This window comes from Ursus arctos, unplaced genomic scaffold (genome assembly GCF_023065955.2).
Source record: "Ursus arctos isolate Adak ecotype North America unplaced genomic scaffold, UrsArc2.0 scaffold_16, whole genome shotgun sequence".
NCBI classification, from domain to species: domain Eukaryota; kingdom Metazoa; phylum Chordata; class Mammalia; order Carnivora; family Ursidae; genus Ursus; species Ursus arctos.
Window position 1 is genome coordinate 21,530,996 of NW_026622830.1, and position 22,119 is coordinate 21,553,114.

At 48.5% G+C, this 22,119-nt stretch overlaps 2 protein-coding genes across 3 annotated transcripts in view; one reads left to right on the forward strand and one right to left on the reverse strand.

Annotated features, from left to right (window-relative positions):
• The first annotated feature begins 1,668 nt into the window (after window positions 1-1,668).
• GHRH (growth hormone releasing hormone) lies at window positions 1,669-10,857 on the forward strand. Its single transcript, XM_026502922.1, has 4 exons — window positions 1,669-1,748; window positions 2,072-2,176; window positions 3,557-3,676; window positions 10,788-10,857. Exons 1-4 carry the CDS (start codon window positions 1,669-1,671, stop codon window positions 10,855-10,857), a joined length of 375 nt encoding a protein of 124 aa, XP_026358707.1.
• Window positions 10,858-11,335: 478 nt separating this feature from the next.
• Window positions 11,336-22,119, reverse strand: part of RPN2 (ribophorin II) — a 54,473-nt gene continuing 43,689 nt past the window's right edge. The window contains exons 14-18 of one of the 2 annotated variants that reach the window (XM_026503463.4): window positions 19,794-19,889; window positions 18,328-18,403; window positions 16,386-16,515; window positions 14,779-14,826; window positions 11,336-11,667 (exon numbers count right to left, since the gene is read on the reverse strand). In XM_026503463.4, coding sequence (XP_026359248.1) covers window positions 11,655-11,667; window positions 14,779-14,826; window positions 16,386-16,515; window positions 18,328-18,403; window positions 19,794-19,889 — 363 coding nt within the window. In that variant the 3' untranslated portion in view covers window positions 11,336-11,654. The remainder of the gene's footprint in view (window positions 11,668-14,778; window positions 14,827-16,385; window positions 16,516-18,327; window positions 18,404-19,793; window positions 19,890-22,119) is intronic. The other variant, XM_026503465.4, reaches the window with a different exon arrangement.

Below are 22,119 nucleotides of genomic sequence, written 5' to 3' on the forward strand. Positions count from 1 at the left end.
GGCCCTCCTCACCTCCAAGGATCTCAGTGCTTAGGAAAGTTCATTGCGAGAGAGGCAACCTGGACCAGGCCAGCAGATGGATATGGGCAAGGGGTGGGGGGCAGATGCCACATTCTCATCCTTTCTCCTACCCCGGTCCTTACCAGAAGAGTAGAAGCTTAACACATCTTTGTAGGACAAGGGGGTTTGCACTTGACACGATGAGAAAAACTTCCTAACATGAAGAGCCAGTTGGAAATAGCACATCCTGGTTTGGAGGTAGTGAGCTCCCTGTCACTCACTGGCAGGAAGCATTTGAGCAGGAACTGGAGGATTGCCGGTGGCAGGAGGGAGTGGAGGGGGTGCCCACCAAGGAGGGGCTGCTCCCTCCAGCTCTGGAGGTGCAAGGTCTCAGGCTGCACTGAGCCGTCTCTGCAGATGCTCCCCAGGTTAGTCAAGACCCTGGTCTCTGGTAGAAGGGAGGTGACACCCTAAGGGGGCAGGTGAGCCCAGAAAAGGAAAGGTGATCCCGCCAGGGCTGGCCCTGCCTGCTGGAAATCACTCTTCAACAGGACAGGAGAAAAAAATGAAAGACATGGGTGATGTTGGGAAAGGAGGGGTTCCTGCTCCTCTCTGGGCTGGCGGGGCCCCTACATGGGCCTGTAGCCCCATGGAGTGGATATCCTGCTGGGGGCGGGGGCATAGGAAGTGGGGAGACCTAAGTCCTAGGTAGCTGAGTCACCCCATCTTCACCATGGGCAGGTCTGAGTTGCCAGGGGAGGCTCGGCCCCCACTGAGGCGGTCGCCTTCCCGCACTGCCTTTGTCCCCCCCTGATTGCAGAGCACGGTGTCAGCAGGCCCCAGTTAAGGGTAATTCCATGATCTGTTAGATGACTCTGCCACACTGACTCCCCAGGCTCCCTGGTCTCTTCTGACGCTAAAACCCTTCGGCGGAATCGAAACGTCTGGAGCAAGATGTATAGCTTTGCCTTCCCTCTGACTTCACACATAACAAAACAGGACGGGAGCCTACTCCCTGAGCGGGTCTGATAGGAGGTCATGGCAGCAAGCGTTTCAGGGAATTCCTTATGTGCCAAGCTACTCTTGTCTCATCGAACCCTGACAAGGACCCAAGCAGTCAGTATAACAGACTCCGTTTTATGGATAGGGAAACTGAGGCCCAGAGAGGAGAAGCCACTTGTCCTGGGACACAGTGATGGTGGAACCCAGATATGAGCTGATTTTGTCGGACTCGGAGCCTGAGCTCTGGGCCCTGCTCAGTGCTGTCAGTGCCAGTGGGTGGGGGTGACTTAGGGGACCAGGGGAAGGTAGCCCCTATCCCTTGCTGAGGCCTGAATTCCGCATATCATGCTTTATGGCAAGGGGCAGTTTCCCCAATATCATTAATTGTCCATTCAGCCCCACGCGGTCAGCCGGGTAGCTTACATGCCCACTCTACAGATGCAGAAAATGAGGTCAGAGCTCGATACTGGTAAAAGCAGCACTTGAACCCAGTTCTGTCCGGAGTCGGGGTTCTTTTTCCTGCCTCACAGCTTCCAAAGAACAAGGACTAAGGCTCGCACAGAGCCGAGCCCAGGGCTGGGCCCCGCCAGCAAAGGGCATCCCCGTGGCCGTGGCTACACTTGACCGTCTCCTTCTGTCATCTTGCAGGAGCCGCCGCAGGGAAGCATGCTGCTCTGGGTGTTCTTCCTGGTCATGCTCACCCTCAGCAGTGGCTCTCACTCTTTCCCACCGTCCCTGCCCCTCAGGTAAGCCGTCCTGCCACCAGGGCCTGGTTTCCCGATGTCCCCAAACCATCCCTGCCACCCAGTGGGGGACCATATAGGGGGTGCAGAGTAGAGCCCTAAGCTGGCCCCCAGCCATCTCCTCAGCCACCCACCCCCCCGCCCATCTCTGGGAGGGGGGCGGGCTCTGAGCTCCAGAAAAGCCTCGTGGCGTGGGTCCTACCCTCTCCGGGAATGAGCAGGACAAAGGGCAGAAGGACCTTACAGGGACACGATGAGGACAGCTCCCCCGTGTCCTCGCCTGGCCCTGCCACCCTGCCCTTTGACCTCTGACTCCTTCCATCCAGAATCCCTCGGTATGCAGACGCCATCTTCACCAACAGCTACCGGAAGGTGCTGGGCCAGCTGTCTGCCCGCAAGCTACTGCAGGACATCATGAGCCGCCCGCACGGGTAAGCCGAAGTCCTAGCGATTTTTTCCCACGTGTCGTTGCGTCAGAGTGTGGAGGGATTCTGGTCCCTCCCCTGGCACAGCATCTATCCCTTCCGGATTTGCCCCAGCAGAAGGGTCTTAATGTGCAGCCCCAGTTACCTCTAACTACAAAATGATCGTTGAACACCAACTCTGTGCTCCTCCCCATGCGAGGCTCTAAATGTCATAATACCGATGGTAGTTACCATTCGATCGGAGTTCCGTGCTGGAAACAAAGGCTCTGCTCTGGGGCATTTCCATGGACTCAGGGCAGAGCTGGACTCACACATATTAGCCATGACTCTTAGTTTCCTACCTGTAACAACCCTAGAAGTAGGTACTGTTTGCTCCCATCTTATAGTGCAGTTAACAGCTTTCAAAGGACACACACCAAATAGTGGCAGGGCGAGGATCCAAAGAGCCCGACGTCACAGCCCGTACATTTTTTTATCTTGAAAAAGTTGCAGCAATAATACAATGGACTTCCACATCCCATTCCCCATCTTCAACAATTACTACTGTTTGTCATATTTGCTGACACGCACACACAAACACATGTGCACATTGTTATTATTTTGCTGAGCATTTATTTGAGAGTAAATTGCAGTCATCGCAACGCTTTACCCTTAAAGACTCCTGCATGGTGCCTCCCCACAGCTAACGAAAGGGCATTCTTGGACATAATCATGGAATAATTAGCACTTAGGGTGCATATACACATTTCACCAGTTTTCCCAAAATGTCCTTTGTAGCAATTTTTAATGTCCCTGATCCAGGATCCAATCCAGGATCATAGGTTGCATGTAATAGTCATGTCTCTTTGGTTTCTTTTACTCTGGACAGTTCTTCAGTCTTTCGTGACATTGACATTTTTTATTAGTAAACCAACTATTCTTCATAGAACGTCCCTTATGTTGGATTGGCCTGATGTTTGCTCAAGATTAGATTCAGGTTATGCATTCATAGCAGTGATACTGTGTCCTTCTTGGTGCCCCATATCTGGAGGTACATGATGTCCGTTTGTCCCATTATTGGTGATGGTAACTTCAGTTGCTTGGTTAACATGATGCCTGCCAGGTTTCTCCTCTGTAAAGTTAATATTTCCCCCTTCTAAGTAATAAGTAATCTGTGGTGAGATATTCTGCAAATATGTATTTCACAGCCTGTACCCCGCACTACTGTCTAAGTGCCTTCCTCAATGTTGCTGAATCTGATTCAGTTGGGTGGAAGAGTCCACGCCAAATTTTGGAATAGGCATAGGGACCCACCAGTTTTGCTTACTTTGCCCCGACCTTTCCCAGGCTTCTCCACATCCTACCCAAATAGCAACCTCAACTGTTGCTCTTTTTCTAATCTACTAGAGAGAGAAACTGGGAGCAAGGAGCAAAGGCACGGCTTGGCCGTCAGGTGGACGGTATGGGGGCAGGCCAAAAGCAGACGGCATTGGAGAGCATCCTGGCAGCCCTGCTGCAGAAACGCAGGTACGTGTGTGCACGCACGGGGGTCTGTGGTTAGGGAACTTGGAGCCTTCCTTACCCGTGGGTTGCCAGGAAAAGGAAAGAATCTCCACCTCTCTAAAGGCATAGGGCTCTGCCAAGCAAACTGGGAACAAGGTCCCTCCTCGTGCACATCAAGAACTGGAGGAGGGGAGAGAATGTGTGCCAGAGACTGGATCTTATCTACTGCTGTCTCACCGGTGCCGGGCTCAGCGTCTGTGTATGAAAATTGTTACGTATTCAATCGTTCCGGGATAGGACCCAGGAATCTGAATTTAAACAAACGTCCCAGGGGATTCTGATGCGGATGATCTGACCGGCACACCCTGGATCCCTTGGCAAGTTCCCCAAACTATAAAGCCATGGAAAGGCCAGCCCCTCCCCACACCCCCAAGAGGACTAGCTTGGGCAGCACTCATAAGAGGGAACGATGAGGATGGGGGATGACAGTCATTCCTCCTGTCACTGACTTCATGTTCCCACTGGGTGTCAGGGAAGATCAGGAATGAGTACTCTCATCCTACAGAGGAGGGAAACTGAGGCAAAGAAGGGGCAACCGCTGGCCCAAGTCAGGGACTAGCAGCAGGCCCAAGACCTGTTTGCTTCCCTTCTTCACACGGAGCTCCACTTCCCAAAGTTTCACAGGGATGACATGACTGTTTGTGGAGAAACTCTGCTGTCTTTCTGAGCCTGATTTTAAGCTGTGAGCACAAACATGTCCCAGCATGGCTTGCTGGTCCCTTCTGCACCAACCTATTAAGCAAATCCCGTTCCCAGCAGAGCTCTCCGTGTGCTCCCTCACCTTCTCCCCAACCTAATTAGACACAAGAGCCCAGAGATCTCACCAACTACAGTCCTGTGGAGACACGAGCAGCAGGCAGATGGGCAGGCTGCAGGAGGGGCGAGAACCTGCCTGGGAGGCACGCAGCAAGCTGGCTTCCTTATTTCCCCCTTTGTGGAGGGAGGAGAGGCTCAAATCACCTCTAAGCTCCCTAAGATTCGAATTCTAAGAATAATGCCCCCCCCCCCCCACAACCAGCCGCTCACGCTGGGATTAGGTCATCATTCACCTGCTTTATGGCTCCTGCCAGGTCCCGGTGGGGTAGGGTGGAGTGGCCCCAAGGAGTCCTAAGAATGCAGGCTTTGTTCCTGCAGGTTAAAAGCCAGAGACTTCACAGAGCGAGCTCGGAGCGGCAGAGCCGCAGAGCCGCAGAGCAGGCAGGAAGGGGGCCAGAGGTTCTCCAGCCATTGTCTCCCCTCCAGTTTAAGGGCTGCAAATCCCAGGCTCTCCTGGGGGGCCTAAGGAAACAATAGAAGACTGAGTTCTTATACCCTGAGAGTCAGAGGAGAATGATTTGGAAGATGGCACATTTGTACACCCACCATACTTAATGTCCACCTACTGGCCCTGTGAGGAACTGAGATTCAGAGTAATCTGTCCTCCCCTCCCTGGAAAAGTCGTCCGATGGCTACTGTGTGCCAGGCTCTGGGCTGAGGGTGCAGCGGTGACACGGACAGCAGGGGTCCCTGCTCTCGTGGAATTCATTGCTGCACATTGAGGCAGACAGAAATTGAGCAAGTACCGGAATGGTGGATTATTTAATCTGTGATAAATGGTAAGAGATGTAAGGGGTGTGGTTGAATGTTTGTGTAGGAAGGATAAGCTAATCCAACCCCATCTGGGGATGGGAGGTGCTTCTTCAAGGGGCGGTAACTGGCCCAGGATCTCAGGACGAGTGGGTTGGCAGAGCTGGGGCTAGGACTGAGGTTCGCTGTGCTGGAACACACGAGATCCTTCCCTTCCTCCCGCCTTGCCTCTTCTGGAACCCAGACCGCTCGTCCTGACCCTGCAGTACCTATCACCTCAGTTCCAGATGTCTTGGCCAAACTCACCCTCACTTCAGTCTCCTCAACTGAGTTTTATCTTTCTTTCTGCAGCAGGAATTCCCAAGGATGAAGATACCACCTGTGTTTTATGCTACCTGCAGCCAAAACACAACTGTATCCAGTTAATCCTCTTGAATTTCTGACCTACTTTATCCAGCATAAATACAATAAAATTCCCCCATACTGGTCTGCATCTCAATTTCCTTTTCTCTCCAGCCTAATTTTTTTTTTAATGTGTTTTACACAGTTACCTTTCCCAAAGAGGTATTACAAGGTATACTACAACAATAGCTAACATTTACCAAATAAGTCCTTGGAGTGCCAGGCCGGCAGCTTGGGGCATAGAATCTGAGGCTCCTCCCACGGCCTGATGGGAGGTGTTGGCGTACTCATTTCACAGATAAAGCACTGAGGCCCCGGAAGGGTAACTGAGCTGCCAAGGTCACTGCTGACAAGTGAGAGAACAGGGATTCAAACCCGGGCACGCCAGCTCAGAACCAGGCTCTTCATCATATCCGTCCACTCTGGGCCAAAGTCATCCTTCATCCACTAGTGAATTGTTCATCTACCAGCGATATCATTTATTCATTCAACAAATATTTATAGAGTACCCACTAGGTGCCAGGCACTGTTGTAGGCACTGGGAATACAACTGTGAGCAAACGGGCAAAGTCCCTGATGTCAAAGACCTTATATCTTGATGAGGGGGAAGAATATTAACAACACGTAAATATACGGGGTGCCTGGGGGGCTCAGTCAGTTAAGCGTATGCCTTCGGCTCAGGTCATGATCCCAGGGTCCTGGGATGGAGCCCCGCATTGGGCTCCCTGCTCAGTGGGAAGCCTGCTTCTCCCTTTCCCACTCCCCCTGCGTGTGTTCCCTCTCTTGCTCTGTCTCTCTCTCTCTCTGTTAAATAAATAAATAAGATCTTTAAAAAAAAACCACACGTGGGGCGCCTGGGTGGCACAGCGGTTAAGCGTCTGCCTTCGGCTCAGGGCGTGATCCCGGCGTTATGGGATCGAGCCCCACATCAGGCTCCTCCGCTAGGAGCCTGCTTCTTCCTCTCCCACTGCCCCTGCTTGTGTTCCCTCTCTCGCTGGCTGTCTCTCTCTCTGTCAAATAAATAAATAAAATATTTAAAAAAGAACCCACACGTAAATATAGAATATGTTAAATGGCAGCAGTTGCCAAGGAGAAACATTTAAGGGACTGGAGAGCGCAGGAGGGCATTTTCGTGACTATCATCCATACATGTGTTGTGCTGTGGTCAGGGAAGCCTTCAGTGAGAGGGTGGCATTCGAGTAAAGGCCTGAAGGAAGACAGGGGGTTGGCTATGTGAGTATCTGGGTAAAAAATGTTCCAAGCAGAGCGAACACGCGACACAAAGGCCCTGAGGCAAGAACACAGAAGGAGCAAGAACAAGGAGGCCAGGGTGGCTAGCTAGAACATTGTGAGGGTACAAGGAGAAGGAGGCTGAAGGGGTGCAGGAGGCCAGCTCATGGGGATCCTCAGAGGCCACAGTGAGGACTTGGGATCTCGCTCTTGGCAAGACGGGAGTCGTCACAGAGTTTAAGTGGAAGAATGACATGATCTGATTTACATTTTAAGTCACTCTGAGAAAGGGTCGAATTCTGAATACTTTTTTAGGGGAGAACTAATTTGCTGATGGACAGGGTATGGGGATTGGAGTGAAGTCAAGAATGACTCCAAAGCTTTTGGCCCGAGCAACTGCAAGGTTGGAGTCGCCATTTAGGAGCATTTGGGGGAGGAGAATTAGGAGTTGAGGGCAGAATGAGGAGTTTGGGTTTGGACCACTTGAGTCTGAGATGCCTCTTAACGGTCCAAGCGAGGATGTTGTGGAGGCATCTACGCGTCTAAGTCTGCAGTCTTAGGCGGATCCCGGCAGCCGGTTTGGTTCGGCAGCCACAACCATTTAGATGGTCTTGCAAGTCGGGAGAGGAGGTTAGATCACCAAAGAAGAACAGGAAACATAGAGGAGAGGTCCAAGGACTTACTCCAGGGAAACATTGCATTTAAAGTTTTGCAGAACGATGAAGAACCAGTGAAAGAGACTAAGAATGAGCACAGTGCGATGATAGGAAAACTACAAAAGAGAGGAATTCCAGAAGCCAACCGAAGACAGTGTTTCAGGAAGGGAGTGACCTAGTGTACCAAATGCTGCTGGTGGGTCAAGGCAGTTGAGAACTGACCAAGAAAGTGACCGTGGGAGCTCTGATGACTTTGACAAGAACAAATTGGGGAGAGTGGTGGAGGCATAAGTCTGACTACCGTGGATTCAAGAGCAAATGGTAGGAGAGGAACCAGAGCTGGTGGGTATAGATCTGACTGTCCAATATGGTGGCCACTAGCCACATGCGGTTACTGAACACATGAAATGTGTCTAGTACAAGCTGAGATGTGCTTTAAGTACAAAAAGACACTGATTTCAAAGATGGTATGAAAAAAGAATACAAAATACCAGTTTTTTATATTGATTATATATTAAAATAATATTTTGGATATATTAGGTTAAATAAAAGACATGAAAATTAATTTCACCTGTTTTTTATTTTTTCTAAATGTCTTTCTTTTTACAAAAACAATCAAGAAACTTCTATTTTTATTTTTTAATCAATTAATTTATTTATGTAATCTCTATACCCAACATGGGGCTTGAACTCACAACCCCTGAGATCAAGAGTCACACGCTCTACTGACTGAGCCAGCCAGGCTCCCCTCTTTTTTTTCACCTTTTTATGGTGGTTACTAGAAAATTTAATTTTTTAAAAAGATTTTATTTATTTATTTATTTATTTATTTAGAGAGAGAGAATAGGGGCAGAGGCAGAGGGAGAGAGAGAATCCTTAAGCAGGCTCTGCACGCAGAGTATGGAGCCCGACCAGGGCTCCATCTCACTTCCCTGACATTACGACCTGGGTTGAAATCGAGAGTCAGATGCTTCACTGATTGAACCACTCAGGTGCCCTGGTGACTAGAAAATTTAAAGTCACCTGTGCGGCTTGCATTCTCTGAGATAGTGCCAGTAGAGAGAATGCTTTTGAATTTTTGCTAATATCAGTGATCACTCAGCTTTTTCTATTCGTGGACCATTTCACCAGATACCTCCACACATCACCCACCCTACAGACGCCTCTTGGAATCCATGAACTTTCGGTGGGGGGAGGGTGGTGTTGGGGGGATCAAACTGTTCTGTATTTTGCTTTGAGTAATGGTTACACCAGTGTCATTAGATTTAAAAATTCATTGAGCTGTACACTTAAGATTTGTGCATTTTGCTCTAACTAAAAAACAACAATTATGAAAAGTCTGGACGATGAGATGTCTGTTTTGATTAAAAGTACAAGAATCGCAGCATTCTAGAGCTGCTGGAGAGTCCGAGACAGCAACCCCACCCCCGTCCTTCTGCAGCCCATACAGCGCTGACCTGGGGCCTGGCAGGCAGGTCTGCGGTCTCCCTGCACCAGAGCTGTAAAGCCAGCTTGATTCTTCACAGGGTTTAGACCACCTGCTCTCTCTGGGAGCCCCCAGTGTACCTTCCAAGAAAGAATGTCAAGCGTGGGAAAGGCTCTGCAGGGGGCCGCTGTGGCCGAGGAGGCCATACCAACAATGGGGGACAAAAGCCCCCTCCAGAGGAGAAGGCTGGCCGTTGAGGGCTGGCAGTCCACTTCAACCAAGAGAGGCGGGCAGGCCGAGAGAACCTGCCGAGGAAGGAGCACAAAGGAGGAAGCTGCTGGATGGTGGACTGGCCATGACCAGCCCCAAGTTCCCTCCCTCCCCCCAGACCCACCCGCTCATCTCTTTCCTCCACCCCGACAAAAGCAAAAACTGAGGCCTCTCTCAACTTCCAATTAGTTTTTCAAATGAATAATGACCACTGGGACCCACTGCTATTTGTGCTTTTAGAAGGGAATGCAATTACAAAGGAAAAAAACCACGGTGGGGACAATTCCTGCGCTTTATCACCGTTAACTACAACACTAATGGCATCGTGAAAGACTTCACCCCTCCCCGCAGAGGGGCTGGGAGCTTCTTATTCCCGTGGGGGTCCTACTTAAGACCGAGTGCTATTTTTTTCCCCTAAAGAAATGCTCTAATCAATGGGGGACTTGTCGCTTTTAATGATAATCCCCTATGTTTGTATTCACTTCAAGCTCACAAAGAGGCTTCCCGTCCACTGCTTCATTTGCTCCCTCCCACAGGCCCCTGGAGAAAGGCAGTGCAGGCTGGCCTCTCAGAGGGCTGGGAGGTCAGGTGCCCCGCCGGCCCCACTGCACGGAGGGAGCACAGCTGGGAACTGATTCCTGATTCCAGGGCACAGCTCCGGTGTGGTTTCCAGACTCCAGGTCCCTCAGGAAATGTGAGCTGGGGACAATCAAACAAGCATGTGGATCTGGTACAGGCCGCTTACTGCGCTCCTACCAACACGCAGGAAAGAAGTGATGACCATACGTACACGGATCAAACACTGAGTCAACGAGGAGGGCCAGGCACTCTGGTTAAGTGTTTTGGGCATGACCTTATTTAATCCTTATAAAGCCCTTAGAGGTATTATCCTCATTTTTACTGACGGGAAATCAAGGCCCTAAGGGGTAAGGAGGGGCACAGGGCTTATCAGGCGGGTGAGCTGGACTCTAAACTACCATGGTGAGTACTCCTTAGCGGAAGCCAGGCCCAGCACTTCTGTGGTGTCGAAGAAAACCAGAGCCACATGGTAGTTCGAGCAGTAAAAACAGGTTTCATTCAGGACTACTGCAATAGGGGGAAAGAGACCTCAGTATAGAACCGGGTCCAATTCAGAATACAGCAGGGGCAAGTGGGAATTTATAGGCAAGGGGCAGGGTGGGGATTGGTGGATGGTAGGAGCTTCTGGCTAAATGGACCTTACAGGATCCTTGCCGAAGACGGGCCGGGGTGATCAGATGTCCCCTGAGGCACAGCAGAGGATATCCAGCTAAGTTGGAAAACGATCAGATTAAAATAATTTCTACCCCCCCAATTCAATAAATCCTGTTAGAATTACCTCTATTTCAAAAGTTATCTAAATGTATTTATGATGTTTCGACTACTAGCATTACAGGCAATGAGCCCAAGTACGGAACTTGGTGCCAAGCGCTGAGCCAAGCACTTTAGATGCACGAAGCTCCTTTAGTTATACGACGCGGGCACGGTTATGATCTCTCTTCCACAGAAGAGGAGGCTTAGAGAACTGCAGCCACTGCCCCATGTCCCTCGGCCTCAACCACGCCAACAAGTGGTGACAGCACGCTTGCCTGACACTCGATCTACCCACTGGACCGTACTCGTCACCGTGACTTCTCCACATGATACTACAGGCCTCCAGCTGACGGCGGGCCTGGCACAACTTCAGGAGCATCCCTGAAATATGCATGTCTGAGCCTAAGAATCCTCACGCGGCCCGCCTCCTTTTAAGACAATTCCTCCCCTTCCCCACTGCACGCCAAGCCCACACTCTCAAGGCAAAAGCAGAGAGGCCTTCAGAGACCAACAGGGCTCCTTTGCAGACAGATGGTGCCCACTGCTGGAGAAGAAAGGATGCTCGATTTTCCAGGCAGATCTCAGTCCTGTTAGGCAAGAGTCAAAAAGATCAATGGAAAAAGGCCTGGAGAAAGACCATGGCCACCATGTCAACAGTACTTCCCAACTAAGTCCTCCTGTTATGTGCCCTGGGGATCCCGCCAGCCCCAAAACCCTAGAACAAACTCTCAGTCAGGTCTCTGTTCCTGTTATTCTCTTTATTCCAAAACAGATTAATTACAAATTTCAACTTTTCAAATGCAACATCTGGCGGCTAAGTTAGGAATATTCACAGCATCTGGCTAGGGCACCATGCCAAAGAAACGGAGTATCGGGGCTCACAGGTATCCACTCTGTGCTGGGGGAAATAGAAAAACAACAAGCAAAAGTATAACCACAATTTTGACTTTTTTCTGTTTAAATAAAATTTCTTCATTCCTCTTTACAAACTGTGAATTGTTCTTGACTCCTTTTCTTGATACTCATTTCGACTTTCAGAACTTCCTTCCTTCTTCTGGCACTAGTGTGCTGTTCTGAAAGGAAATGGGGACAAACATGGAATTACTGAAGGTTTCAATTCACTGTTACAGTTCCTAACTGGTGACGACAGAGGGACCAAGGTCCTCTGCCATTGGTAAGATCCCACTTATATAGGAATATCATTTATCTATTAATTATTTATTTATGCCCCATCTCATTTCACAAGAGGTTGCGAGACAGCTAGTTCTGACTACAGCTGATAACAACGTAAATAGAAGACAATGACACAAACCTGACAACTAAGAAAGTGGCATATGGACCTCTGAGATGAGGGAATTCCAGGCACACCTCTCACAGCGCAAGGCCAAAAAGACAGTGTAAATTTCAACTAGGGGAAGAAAAAGGAAAGCTTGAAAAATGTTCGTCTTCAATCTCCCAGACTCCAGGTCTGACAAGCAGCCCGGTGCCCTCAGGGAGCTTCGAAGACGACATTCTGGCCATTCAGAACAGAAACCTGCACCACACTCCTGCCAGGCAGGACTCCTGTCACGTTCCTGCCAATGGTCAGTCTCAGCGTCTAAACCTAAGAATGAGTCTCAAAAATGGGATTCAGCTCACAGAAAAATTTTAAGAGGGGAGAAAAACCTTTCAGTCTCTATTCCTTCTTTCCCCATGGCTGTCCTTCCCTAGACTCGAAGAACTGATGGGGAAACACAGGAACGGAAATGACAATCCAGACGGCCACTGAGCAACCAGGAGGGTGAGGCAGCAAATAAGTGTTTTGGCAGCTCCAGCAAGCAGAGCACTGACACACACGCCGTCCCGAGCGGGCAGTTATACCCGGTGGTGAGGGCTGATGTGATGGTGACGCGGGCTTACAGGATGGCAGCCTCTAAGCCAATTATCAGTAGTTCCAGGGGACACAGGCACAGAACTAATCCTGAGGGCTGAAGGGAGTGCCCCTAATTCCCTGCCAACATCCAGAGGTTCCCGGGTACACTCTGAAATGTCCGTGCAGAGAGGACAGCATGCGTATGAAGGAAGAAGAGCTGAAAGGGTAGTGGCTCACAAGCCACCATCTTGGCTAAGTTATAGCCTCTATTGAGCCTCATCAAATCAGTGTCTGTCCTCGGATGGAAAGCATTTAGCTACCAGAGACTTTCCTTTAAAATACTAGGTCCCAACCTCTGGAAGTCCCAAACGTCCACATGATCAAGCATCTTTCCTTTCTCTCAAGCAGTGTGATTTGGGGGTAGCAGCAGCATGAGGGCTGACTATCTAAATAGCAAGAAAAAAAAATCAATCCAGAGTTAAAGAATTAAAGAGCTCAATATTTAGCAGAAAGGACTACTCTGAAAGTGAAATCCCAGAGCAACTCTAATTCAGGACAAAACCCATTGGGTATGTCAGGGAATGGGGATAGGGACAAGGGACCACACAGGAGCTTTCTCGAGTGTGGAAATAGTCTGTGTCTTGACTGAGGTGGTATTTACATGACTGAGTAACTTTGTCAAGATTTACAGATTTGTACACAAAAAGGGTAAATTTTACCAGATATAAATTATACCTCAATTAAACCTGAAAAAACAAAACCAAGACAAATGTAGTCTTTCTGGGTTGAGGGTTAGATGTGTCAGCTTGTGCTCACACATCAGTGAAAAGGCTCTACATTCTACGCTTTCGTTGATCTCTCTGATTTGCAGAGGATTAACAATTAGATGGCTCCCTTGTTTTGTAGGGAAAGACATTTCCAAGGCAAGGGATCAGGTAACATAAATGAAAACTCAAATACCTCCCCCTTCTCCTCGTTGGCCTAGTATAAGTGTCCACAAACGATGCCCTAAGGGCCAAATCTAGCCCACCACCTGTTCTTGTAAATTGAAGTTTTAACTGGGTGTCTCAGTCAGTTAAGCGTCTGACTCTTGGTTTCGGCTCAGGTCACGATCTCAGGGTCGTGGGACTGAGACAGAGCCCCGCTTCGGGCTCCTCACTCATCGTGGAGTCTGCTCGTCCCTCTCCCTCCCCTTCTGCCCCTCTCCCAGTTTGTGCGTGAGCTCTCTCTCTCAAATAAATAAAATCTTTAAAAAAATAGGGGCGCCTGGGTGGCACAGCGGTTAAGCGTCTGCCTTCGGCTCAGGGCGTGATCCCGGCGTTCCGGGATCGAGTCCCACATCAGGCTCCTCCGCTATGAGCCTGCTTCTTCCTCTCCCACTCCCCCTGCTGTGTTCCCTCTCTCGCTGGCTGTCTCTCTGTCACATAAATAAAATAAAATCTTTAAAAAAAAAATCTTAAAAAAATAAAGTTTTATTGGAACACAGCCACACTCATTTGTGTACCGTCTACGGCTACTTTCAAACAGCAGTGGTAGAGCTGAGCAGCTACGACAGAGGCCGTCTGGTCTGCAAAGCCTAAAATACTATCTTTCCAGAAAACTTTTGCTGATCCCTAGTCTAGAGGAGCTGATCAATGAAGCAGACACTCACTCTCCTTCCCTCCCTTGACCTTGCCTCCACTTCCATCCGCACCCCAGGACTAACCCCTAGAGCATGGGTGATCTTCCACTTGGTGTTTTAGCCACACAGGGAGCAGCCCTGAACTATACCCTGAGTTTCAGGAACCAGGGTTCTGATGCTGGCTTTGAGCTATGGCCAACAGTCCTTCATAACTGAGTCTCGCCAAACCACACTGCTTGGCCCAACCAAAGATTAGTGTTACAAAAAGGCCTAGAAACAGTGACAAGGTGTGCCAGGATTTGCCATGGGACCATCATTTCATGAATTTAGACGTTCTGAATGGGGTCCCCACTCAAGAAGTCCAAGGTGGCATCTGTCTTATCCTCAACTCCGCTCTCCTATAAACATAGAGAAAGGGGCTGCTGTCTATAAAGTGCCCCACAGACCTAAGGGAGGATGGAGTCTGATGTAGTCAAAGCCAGGTCAAAGTTACCCCATCAGCTGGGCTAACTCAGGGAGCTCTGATTTTTGCCCTGGTCCAGTCATAACCTGGTCCAGCAAGTTGAAAAATGGCCCCAGAATTCAGCTTTGGCTTAGGGAAGGTGGGGAGGAACAAGTGGGTTGAAAATCAGATAAACGACTGACATGCACAAGGTGGGCAAGATGGGAAAGGGGCCCTGCTTCTGGGATGAGTCCACCCTTCATCTTTACCGTAGTGTCCTATATTTTGCCAATCTACTGCTCTGCTCTGCAGCGATCCTGCCAAAGGAAAGAGGTTTGAGAATCAAGAAAGGACAGTGGGAAGAGAAATAAGCTTGAGAAAAGAAATGGCAAACACCCAACCAGAGCTTCCGTTAGGGTCAATGATCTCCCCAGTGGCAGAGTTTGTTCTAGGACTCACAACGACAGCAACAGAAGAGTGGGCTTTAACTTTCTGTATAAGGGAGGGGTGTGTGTGTGTGTGTGTGTGTGTGTGTATACGCGCATGTGTATGTGTGCTGGGGAAGAGATGAGAACCATGATCTCTCTCTTCAGAAAATGTACACAATTTTAGGATTTCAGATGAGGAACTCCTGCTAAGCAGGATCTAAATCTATCTCACCTCCCCCTTGATTTCATTCATCTTGTGTGGGAAACTTCCAGAAAAGAGAGAACTCCACACTTTTGGCTCCCTGGGGCCTGGACTAGCTGCTGCCAGGGAACAGGGCTCTGCTTAGAAAAAACAGCTGAATCCCTGGCTCTTTCTCAGATGCAGTGCAGAGCTGCCAAGTGAAGGCTGCTGGAGGGGCAGAGAAACGAAGCAGCTGCTGCGGCCGGTGCTCAGAGCAGCTCTGGCGGACCGTGGATTACTAAAGGGAAGTGCGGGAGCGTGTTGAGACCAGTCTCCAAGGCGAGGCACTCAGAAAGCTCACGATGGAGACTCGAGCAGGGCTGAGACACGTGGCTCTCCCGCCTACTAAGGGTCTCTGAGACAGCCTCTCTGATCTGACCAACTGAACCGGCAGCCGTGCTGGACGGCACACTACTGAGTTCAATTCTTACAGCATATGTCTCGGAGAGGAGAAAGCAGGGCACATCTGAAACTGTTAACTTCCAAAGGTGAAAGCAACTCTGACCTTTTCGTATTGACCTTTACGCGGCTGAAATCACCCAAGTTCTCATAAAGTCAAATCAATGAGAAACACCTATGTGACATTTAAATTTGCCTCTCATCCAGGTTCGAAAGTCAAGCTGCCAGCAAGCTGCCGCCGCCGAGTTAAATCGGACCATTTGTGCAAACCTAAGGTTGTCTGGTTGTCAGGGACGCCGTAGAGGCTACGGAGCAGGGCTCCCTGTTGGGGGGTCTCTTAAAACCTGCAGCAGTCTGGGGGCGGGGGAGAGGGTGGGAAGAGCATGGACCTCACACTGAGGAGGAAAAGCCCCGTGAGTCTGTTAGGGGTTACAGAGGAGTAACTCTCTGAGGCCTGGGAGGAGGGCAGTGTAGGATTCTCTGTGGCAGTAGAGAACATTTTTATACCAGCCAGCACGTTACCAACAATCTTCTGTTACATGTGTTCTAATCCATTTTAATCTTCATAAAGAAATTATTTTCTTCTCTTATTCTAATGTGTCAGGGCATAAATCACTGTGGTTTTAATACACTTAAAGCTGATCACCAAGGACCTTTTCTGACTTAGAAGGCTGGATTAAGGTGTCACACTTGCCCCCAAGGATCCAAATCATTCTGCCACAAACCCTTGTTCAAAGAGCTGGGTGAGGAGAGCTGACGGAGATATTCCTAATCCCACTCTGAGTCCCTGGCCCATCCCCAGCCTTACCTCTTGATTGCCTGCTGGGCCAGCATCCGATTGCCAGCCAGAAACGTCACACTGCCCAAGATGGCCAGGTACTTCAGGGTCTGGAACATGTTGAGCTGAGTCCAATAGACATACATGAGCCCCAGCATCGCTGCAGGAACAGATGTCATGACAGCCAATTAAATGAAGCAGTGACAATGGCCTGGGGCAGAGGACAGTTAGGAACAGTAACTGCTGGATTCTGAAGAAGTCCCTATTTCTAGACCAGCTGGTTTTATTCCTTTTATCCGATGCCAGAAAACGAATAACTCAATATACTTACCTTGACTACCAAAAAATCCAGAGGTAAAAATCAGACCTCAGCACCTCAGCTACTTTAACTATCTTGTTCCATGTTCCAGCTCACAGCTGTTTTATTGTAGGTTTTAATTTTTTGTTTTGTTGTTGTTGTTTTTTTTTAAAACATGACTGTCCTTTTATATTCAGGATTCATTTTACTTTTCAAATTCTGAACAAAAGCATGTAGGATTAAACAAATGAATAATTTCCTTTCCATTACAAAAAATGATTAAGGGTATTTTGTCAGTGTGACTAAGAAGGCACAAGGAGCACTGGGGAGGAAGGGTTAGTAAAAAGGTCTGGGCACTGGGAGCCCTTGGTTCTGGTCCGGACTCTGCCCTCCCCAGCCACTTCCATTTCTCTGAGCTGACATTCTCTCACTTGTCAAACAGGGATCATAATTCCTGCACTGGGCACCCCCATCAGGGCTGTGATGAAAATCGAATGAGGGAATATGCCCAAAAAGCACTCGGGTAAGAAAAGTCACGGCTCTAAACAAACTGATATTCAGGTTTTGTTCTCAGCCTGACTTGGGAGGGCTATCACTCAAATCCAGTAACTGGGCTGGGGAGAAAGGTCATCCTGTCAATTTTGCCCAGAAGGATGACGGATGAACTACAGTAGGGGTTCTTAACCATTTCTGAGGTCATGGACCACTGTGAGTATCTGATCAAAGTTATGGACTTCCCTCTTTCCCCAGAAAAACACAGACACACATTTGCCTAGAATTTCAAGTGATTCATCTGTGCAGCCCCACAGACTCCGCACACTATGCACACACAGAGGGTTACTCCTGAAAGTCAACGAAATCAGAAAAGAGTATTGTAGCCTCGGGGCGCCTGGGCAGCTCAGTCGGTTAAGTGTCTGCCTTTGGCTCAGGTCATGATCCCAGGGTCCTAGGATCAAGCCCAGGGTCCTGGGATCCAGCCCCATGTCGGGCTCCCTGCTCAACAGGAGAGTCCGCTTCTCCCTCTCGCTCTGCCCCTGTACATGTGTGTGCGCGCGCTCTCTCTCTCTGGTAAATAAATAAAATCTTAAAAAAAAAAAAAAAGAATACTGAAGTCTCAGTGAAATGCAAGGCACCACAGATCCAACAGGGTCAAACGTCTCTGAAATGCTTAGCTGATTTGTGAATTTACTGTCTTGTTATGTTTTGGTACGGAGTTCTCAAGAGGACAATGCAGAACAGTGTGTCCAATTGTAGAAGAAACTGTTTTCTATTACTGTCCAGACACAGCCGCCAGCAAACGTGAAGATCGATACGGTGGGGAAAGATAACCTTTGGAAACTGCATTAATGCTCTTCATCCAGGAAGATGGCCCAATGTAAAGATACGATGAGTGAGTAATCTCTGGAAATGAACAGGGCTATTAAGTAGGGGTAAATGGCCAGCCAACAGCAGCCTAGCGCAATGAAACCCAATATAATGACAGCTGTTCTAAGCTGATGGACCAAACAGGTTTATCATCATATTAACTGTCCTAAAAGGCCAGGAGGAAGAGGGAAATGTTATGCTATTAAGTCATTATAGTTAATAGGCTGTGGGTCTACTTAACAGGGCTTTCGCGTGGGCAGGCAAAATGTCAGAGGAGGTTGAATGGAATTAGCAGCCTGGGGTGCTTACCAGCATGTCCCAGGTGAAAGATGATCGTGCTTGGAGCAAAAGTGAAGTTGGAGACATTGGCACCAATCCGGATCCACTGAACGATGCGGAGAAATAAATTAAAAAGACATTAGAACTTGAAAGGGAAGGCAACACATGCCACGTCAATGCTAATCCAATGAACAGCCCCAAGGGCTTAAAAGTTCATGCATACTTGAAGGACAGGAAATTTTTCCAAGTGACAACCACCCTATTATAAGTCCTCAGGAAAAAATTGTTCCCTTTCCTCTTTAGATAGGCATTCTGACACCTGCTTTCAAATGTGCCTGGGTAACTCAAACCTGAACATCCTCTTTAATGACAGCAAACTCTTCTATTTTAAAGCAGGTGAGACCACAAAGCCGAAAGGTCAGAGACCGCATTTATGATAAAGTCCCTGGCACTCAGCCTAATTCCTCTAAGTACAGGTAAGATAACCCCCTGGCAGCCGGCAGGGTGCACGCTCTTGCTCCGGGTTCTGTGTCTTTTGGAATTCTGATCACTCAAATATGAGAACAGGTGTGCCTACCCAACGCTGGTTTGCTGAAAGATCGTGCCGTGCCTTCCAGATTTAGACTGACCAATAATTCCTTTACTGAAATCAATGAATGAATTAGGAACACAGGCAACTAACCTCCCAAAAATAAGAGCTAATGAGTTTTCCATGCAGTTCTCAAAATTCTCTGACCTTTGAGGATATGCACCTCATAATTTTAAAAGAGAGACAAAGAAAAAAATTGATAAAAAGAAAATTCAAACAGTACATTAAAGTATAAAAATTTCCTTCCTTTATACTTCCTACAAGGTGAGTATACTCCTTTTATAGTGTCGGAGGTGGCCGACACTAACAGACAAGGCCTTTTTAAGGTTTTTACACAAAGAGGATCACAGACACACACTATGCTACCCCTGAGCTGCTTCACTCGGTAAGACATCACCGCAATCATGTCGTATCGGCATATAAATCTATCCATTCTTTTAATAAACCTGCATATTATCCCATTATATGATGTACCATAATTTATCTAACACTAGCTTTTATGAGGACTTTGGGTTGTTTACAGTTTCAGGCTCCAAATGCTGAAATGCACACCCTCTGTACCCTGTTTTTAGGTAGCTATCAGCATTGGGCCTTGCTTTTTTCACACCTGACCTCGTCTGAACCCTCCTACAGAGCATCCCAGTCCATGTACTTTGGTCATTTTTGGTGGCTCTTAGGTACTTTCTCATGCCCCTCGTTACTGGATAGTTTATCTGGCTGTTCCCCCATAGTGGGGAATTTTAGTTATTCTAAAATTTTTTGACCATCGGTTCGGGTCACAGCTGCTGGACCCCTTTGGAACTGTGCTGAGGCCAGAGCACCAGAGCACAAAGCCTCCTTTAGAACAGCTCCATCTGCTGAGTCTGGCGCCAGACACACGCTGCCCATGCTAATTACAGCTACTCACCAGAGCAAAGAGCAGGAGCAAGGGCGAGAGGACCAGGGCGGTGAATGTATTGGACACCACCGTGGGAGGCCTCTTCTCAGGCTCTCGGAACAGATGCTGCCGAAAGAAGACATACCAAGAATGTTTAAGAATGTGCCCTTTCCAGCAGGGGCTGCCGTGTATACCAGGGACCAAAATGCCAGTGACATTCAAGAAGACATGCTTCCCAGAGGCCAAACCCTCATGGCAATGAGTGGACACTTGGCCTTTTGCCTCTTCTCAATGCTGGCTTCTAATCCCAGAGGTCTTCTTCCAAAAACAGCAGTGCCAGCTTACACTACTTGGTCAACCTTCTTTTTCCCTCAAAGACTCATTGCCATTTAGAGGTTAGAAAATACAACCCATCCCATGGCATTTGCCTAGTGTCAAAGAGGGTGATGGCAGCTGGGGGGGGGGGGGGGTGTGGCTCAGTCGGTTAAGCATTTGACTTCAGTTTAGGTCATGATCTCAGGGTCCTGGGATCAAGCCCTGTGTTCAGTTCCCCACTCAGTGGGAAGTCTGCTTGTCCCTCTGCCCTTCCCCGCACTCGTAATCTTTCTCTCAAATAAATAATCTAAAAAACCCCCCCAAAAAACAACAAGAGGGTGCCTAGGTATATGGATAGTTTAGGTAACAGATATCCGAGGCCAGACTCTGGATTTCATAATGCTTCTGGGTTCCTAGGGCGGCACCATCATATGCTGCTGTCCCACTTAAGTTAGCTAACTGGGGGTAAGCTCACTCTCCTTTACAATGTAAAAGAGCCTCACTGTGGATGGTTCAACCATAACTCACCCCTTCTGAATCCAGCCCATGGCTCTAAGGAAGCCCTAAATAAACATTCTCCCTTCCTTGTTCTGCCTGATTTCTGGAATTAAACCAGAAAGCTGGGCAAGCATTGTTCTGGTATTTATTTTTTTCTGAGAAACTCTCCATGAAGATCTTTGGGAAGCTCATCTAGATAGGGCCACCCAGCAAAAGCAATGATGGACTGGGAGTCCAGAGACTTCTATCTGGGCTCAAGTAAAGGGGCAAGTTGCTTTACCAACTCTTTGCCTCAATTTCTAGAAAGCTGCGGTGGAGGGGGCGGGGGGGGTGGGGGAGTGGGAGGGTGATAACCATCCTTATTTACCAACTCGTTGCCTCAATTTCTAGCTGGAAAGTTAGGGGTTGGAGGGCGATGACCATCCTATTAGGCTTGTAAGGAGGCTGTAAGGACCAAACGTAATAGGGCACCTGACTATGCTTTGTAAGCTCAAACACGTGCAAATTTAACTTTTTTTCAGACTTTCTTCCAATGCATAAACACGTGTCTGTCTTTCCTTGTCAATGTCCAGCCAACCCAGCTCCATGATGAGGCAGCCCCACCTGGGAGTCCTGTTCCCAAATTTTCGCCTCAGCTCCTCTTTGCTGCCGCTGCCATTAAGGGATCTCTAACACTGTCTATGGCATGTGTTGCCGCCTCCGCCACCCTACAACTCAGTCAGCACCCTTCATCATCACGGTCGTACCTTCTGCAATCTCACTGCTAAGTTTTAGTCTTAAACAATGCTGTATCAACATTAGGAGGATTTCAAAAAAGAATTCTACTATGACACCCTTTGGGCCCTTGTCCTTTTTTTTTTTTTTTTATTAGTGACAAAGGAGTAAGTAGCCTTCCTGAAACATTTCAACATTAACTCGTGTGTGGTATGAACAGTTTCCATGTTACTACAGTATGATCATTTCTCATGACTACAAAACAGTCCACTGAGTGCGTCCACCTCCGTCTCCTTAACCAGTGGCTCAAACTGTTTAAAGATTACTAAGTTTCTTTTGTTTTATGCTTATTTTGTAAAATGTTTTAGAAACTGTTCAAAGCCTTTCCTTTCTTTTCTGGTCACCTATTTTGATCCTCACAACAGTCCTGTGAGCTGGGCAGAGATTGCTAACTGTGTGCATGGCAGGTCAATCTCTGGAGAGAGGATCGCGGGGGAGGAAAGCCCCGTCCTCCTGCCCAAGTGAGTTTTCCACCTAGAAGGCCCAACAACCCTGATTTCTGCAGGAGCAGAGAGGAAGAAAGCCAAACCCACCCGTGCTGTAGCTCTCAAGCAGCTAGCTTAAGGCTGAATCTTCTGGATGCTTAGGGAAAACAGCCTCTGATTTTTGTGACCAACTATCTACTTTCGGGGAGCTGGACACTGGGCTCTGAGCCTGTTTTTTCAAGCTCTTGGACGCGAATGATATTTGTCCTAATTCACAGGGTGGCGAAGCCCACACTACAAAATATCGTATGAACAGGCTACAGAAAAGAAGCCAGAGCCGCAGC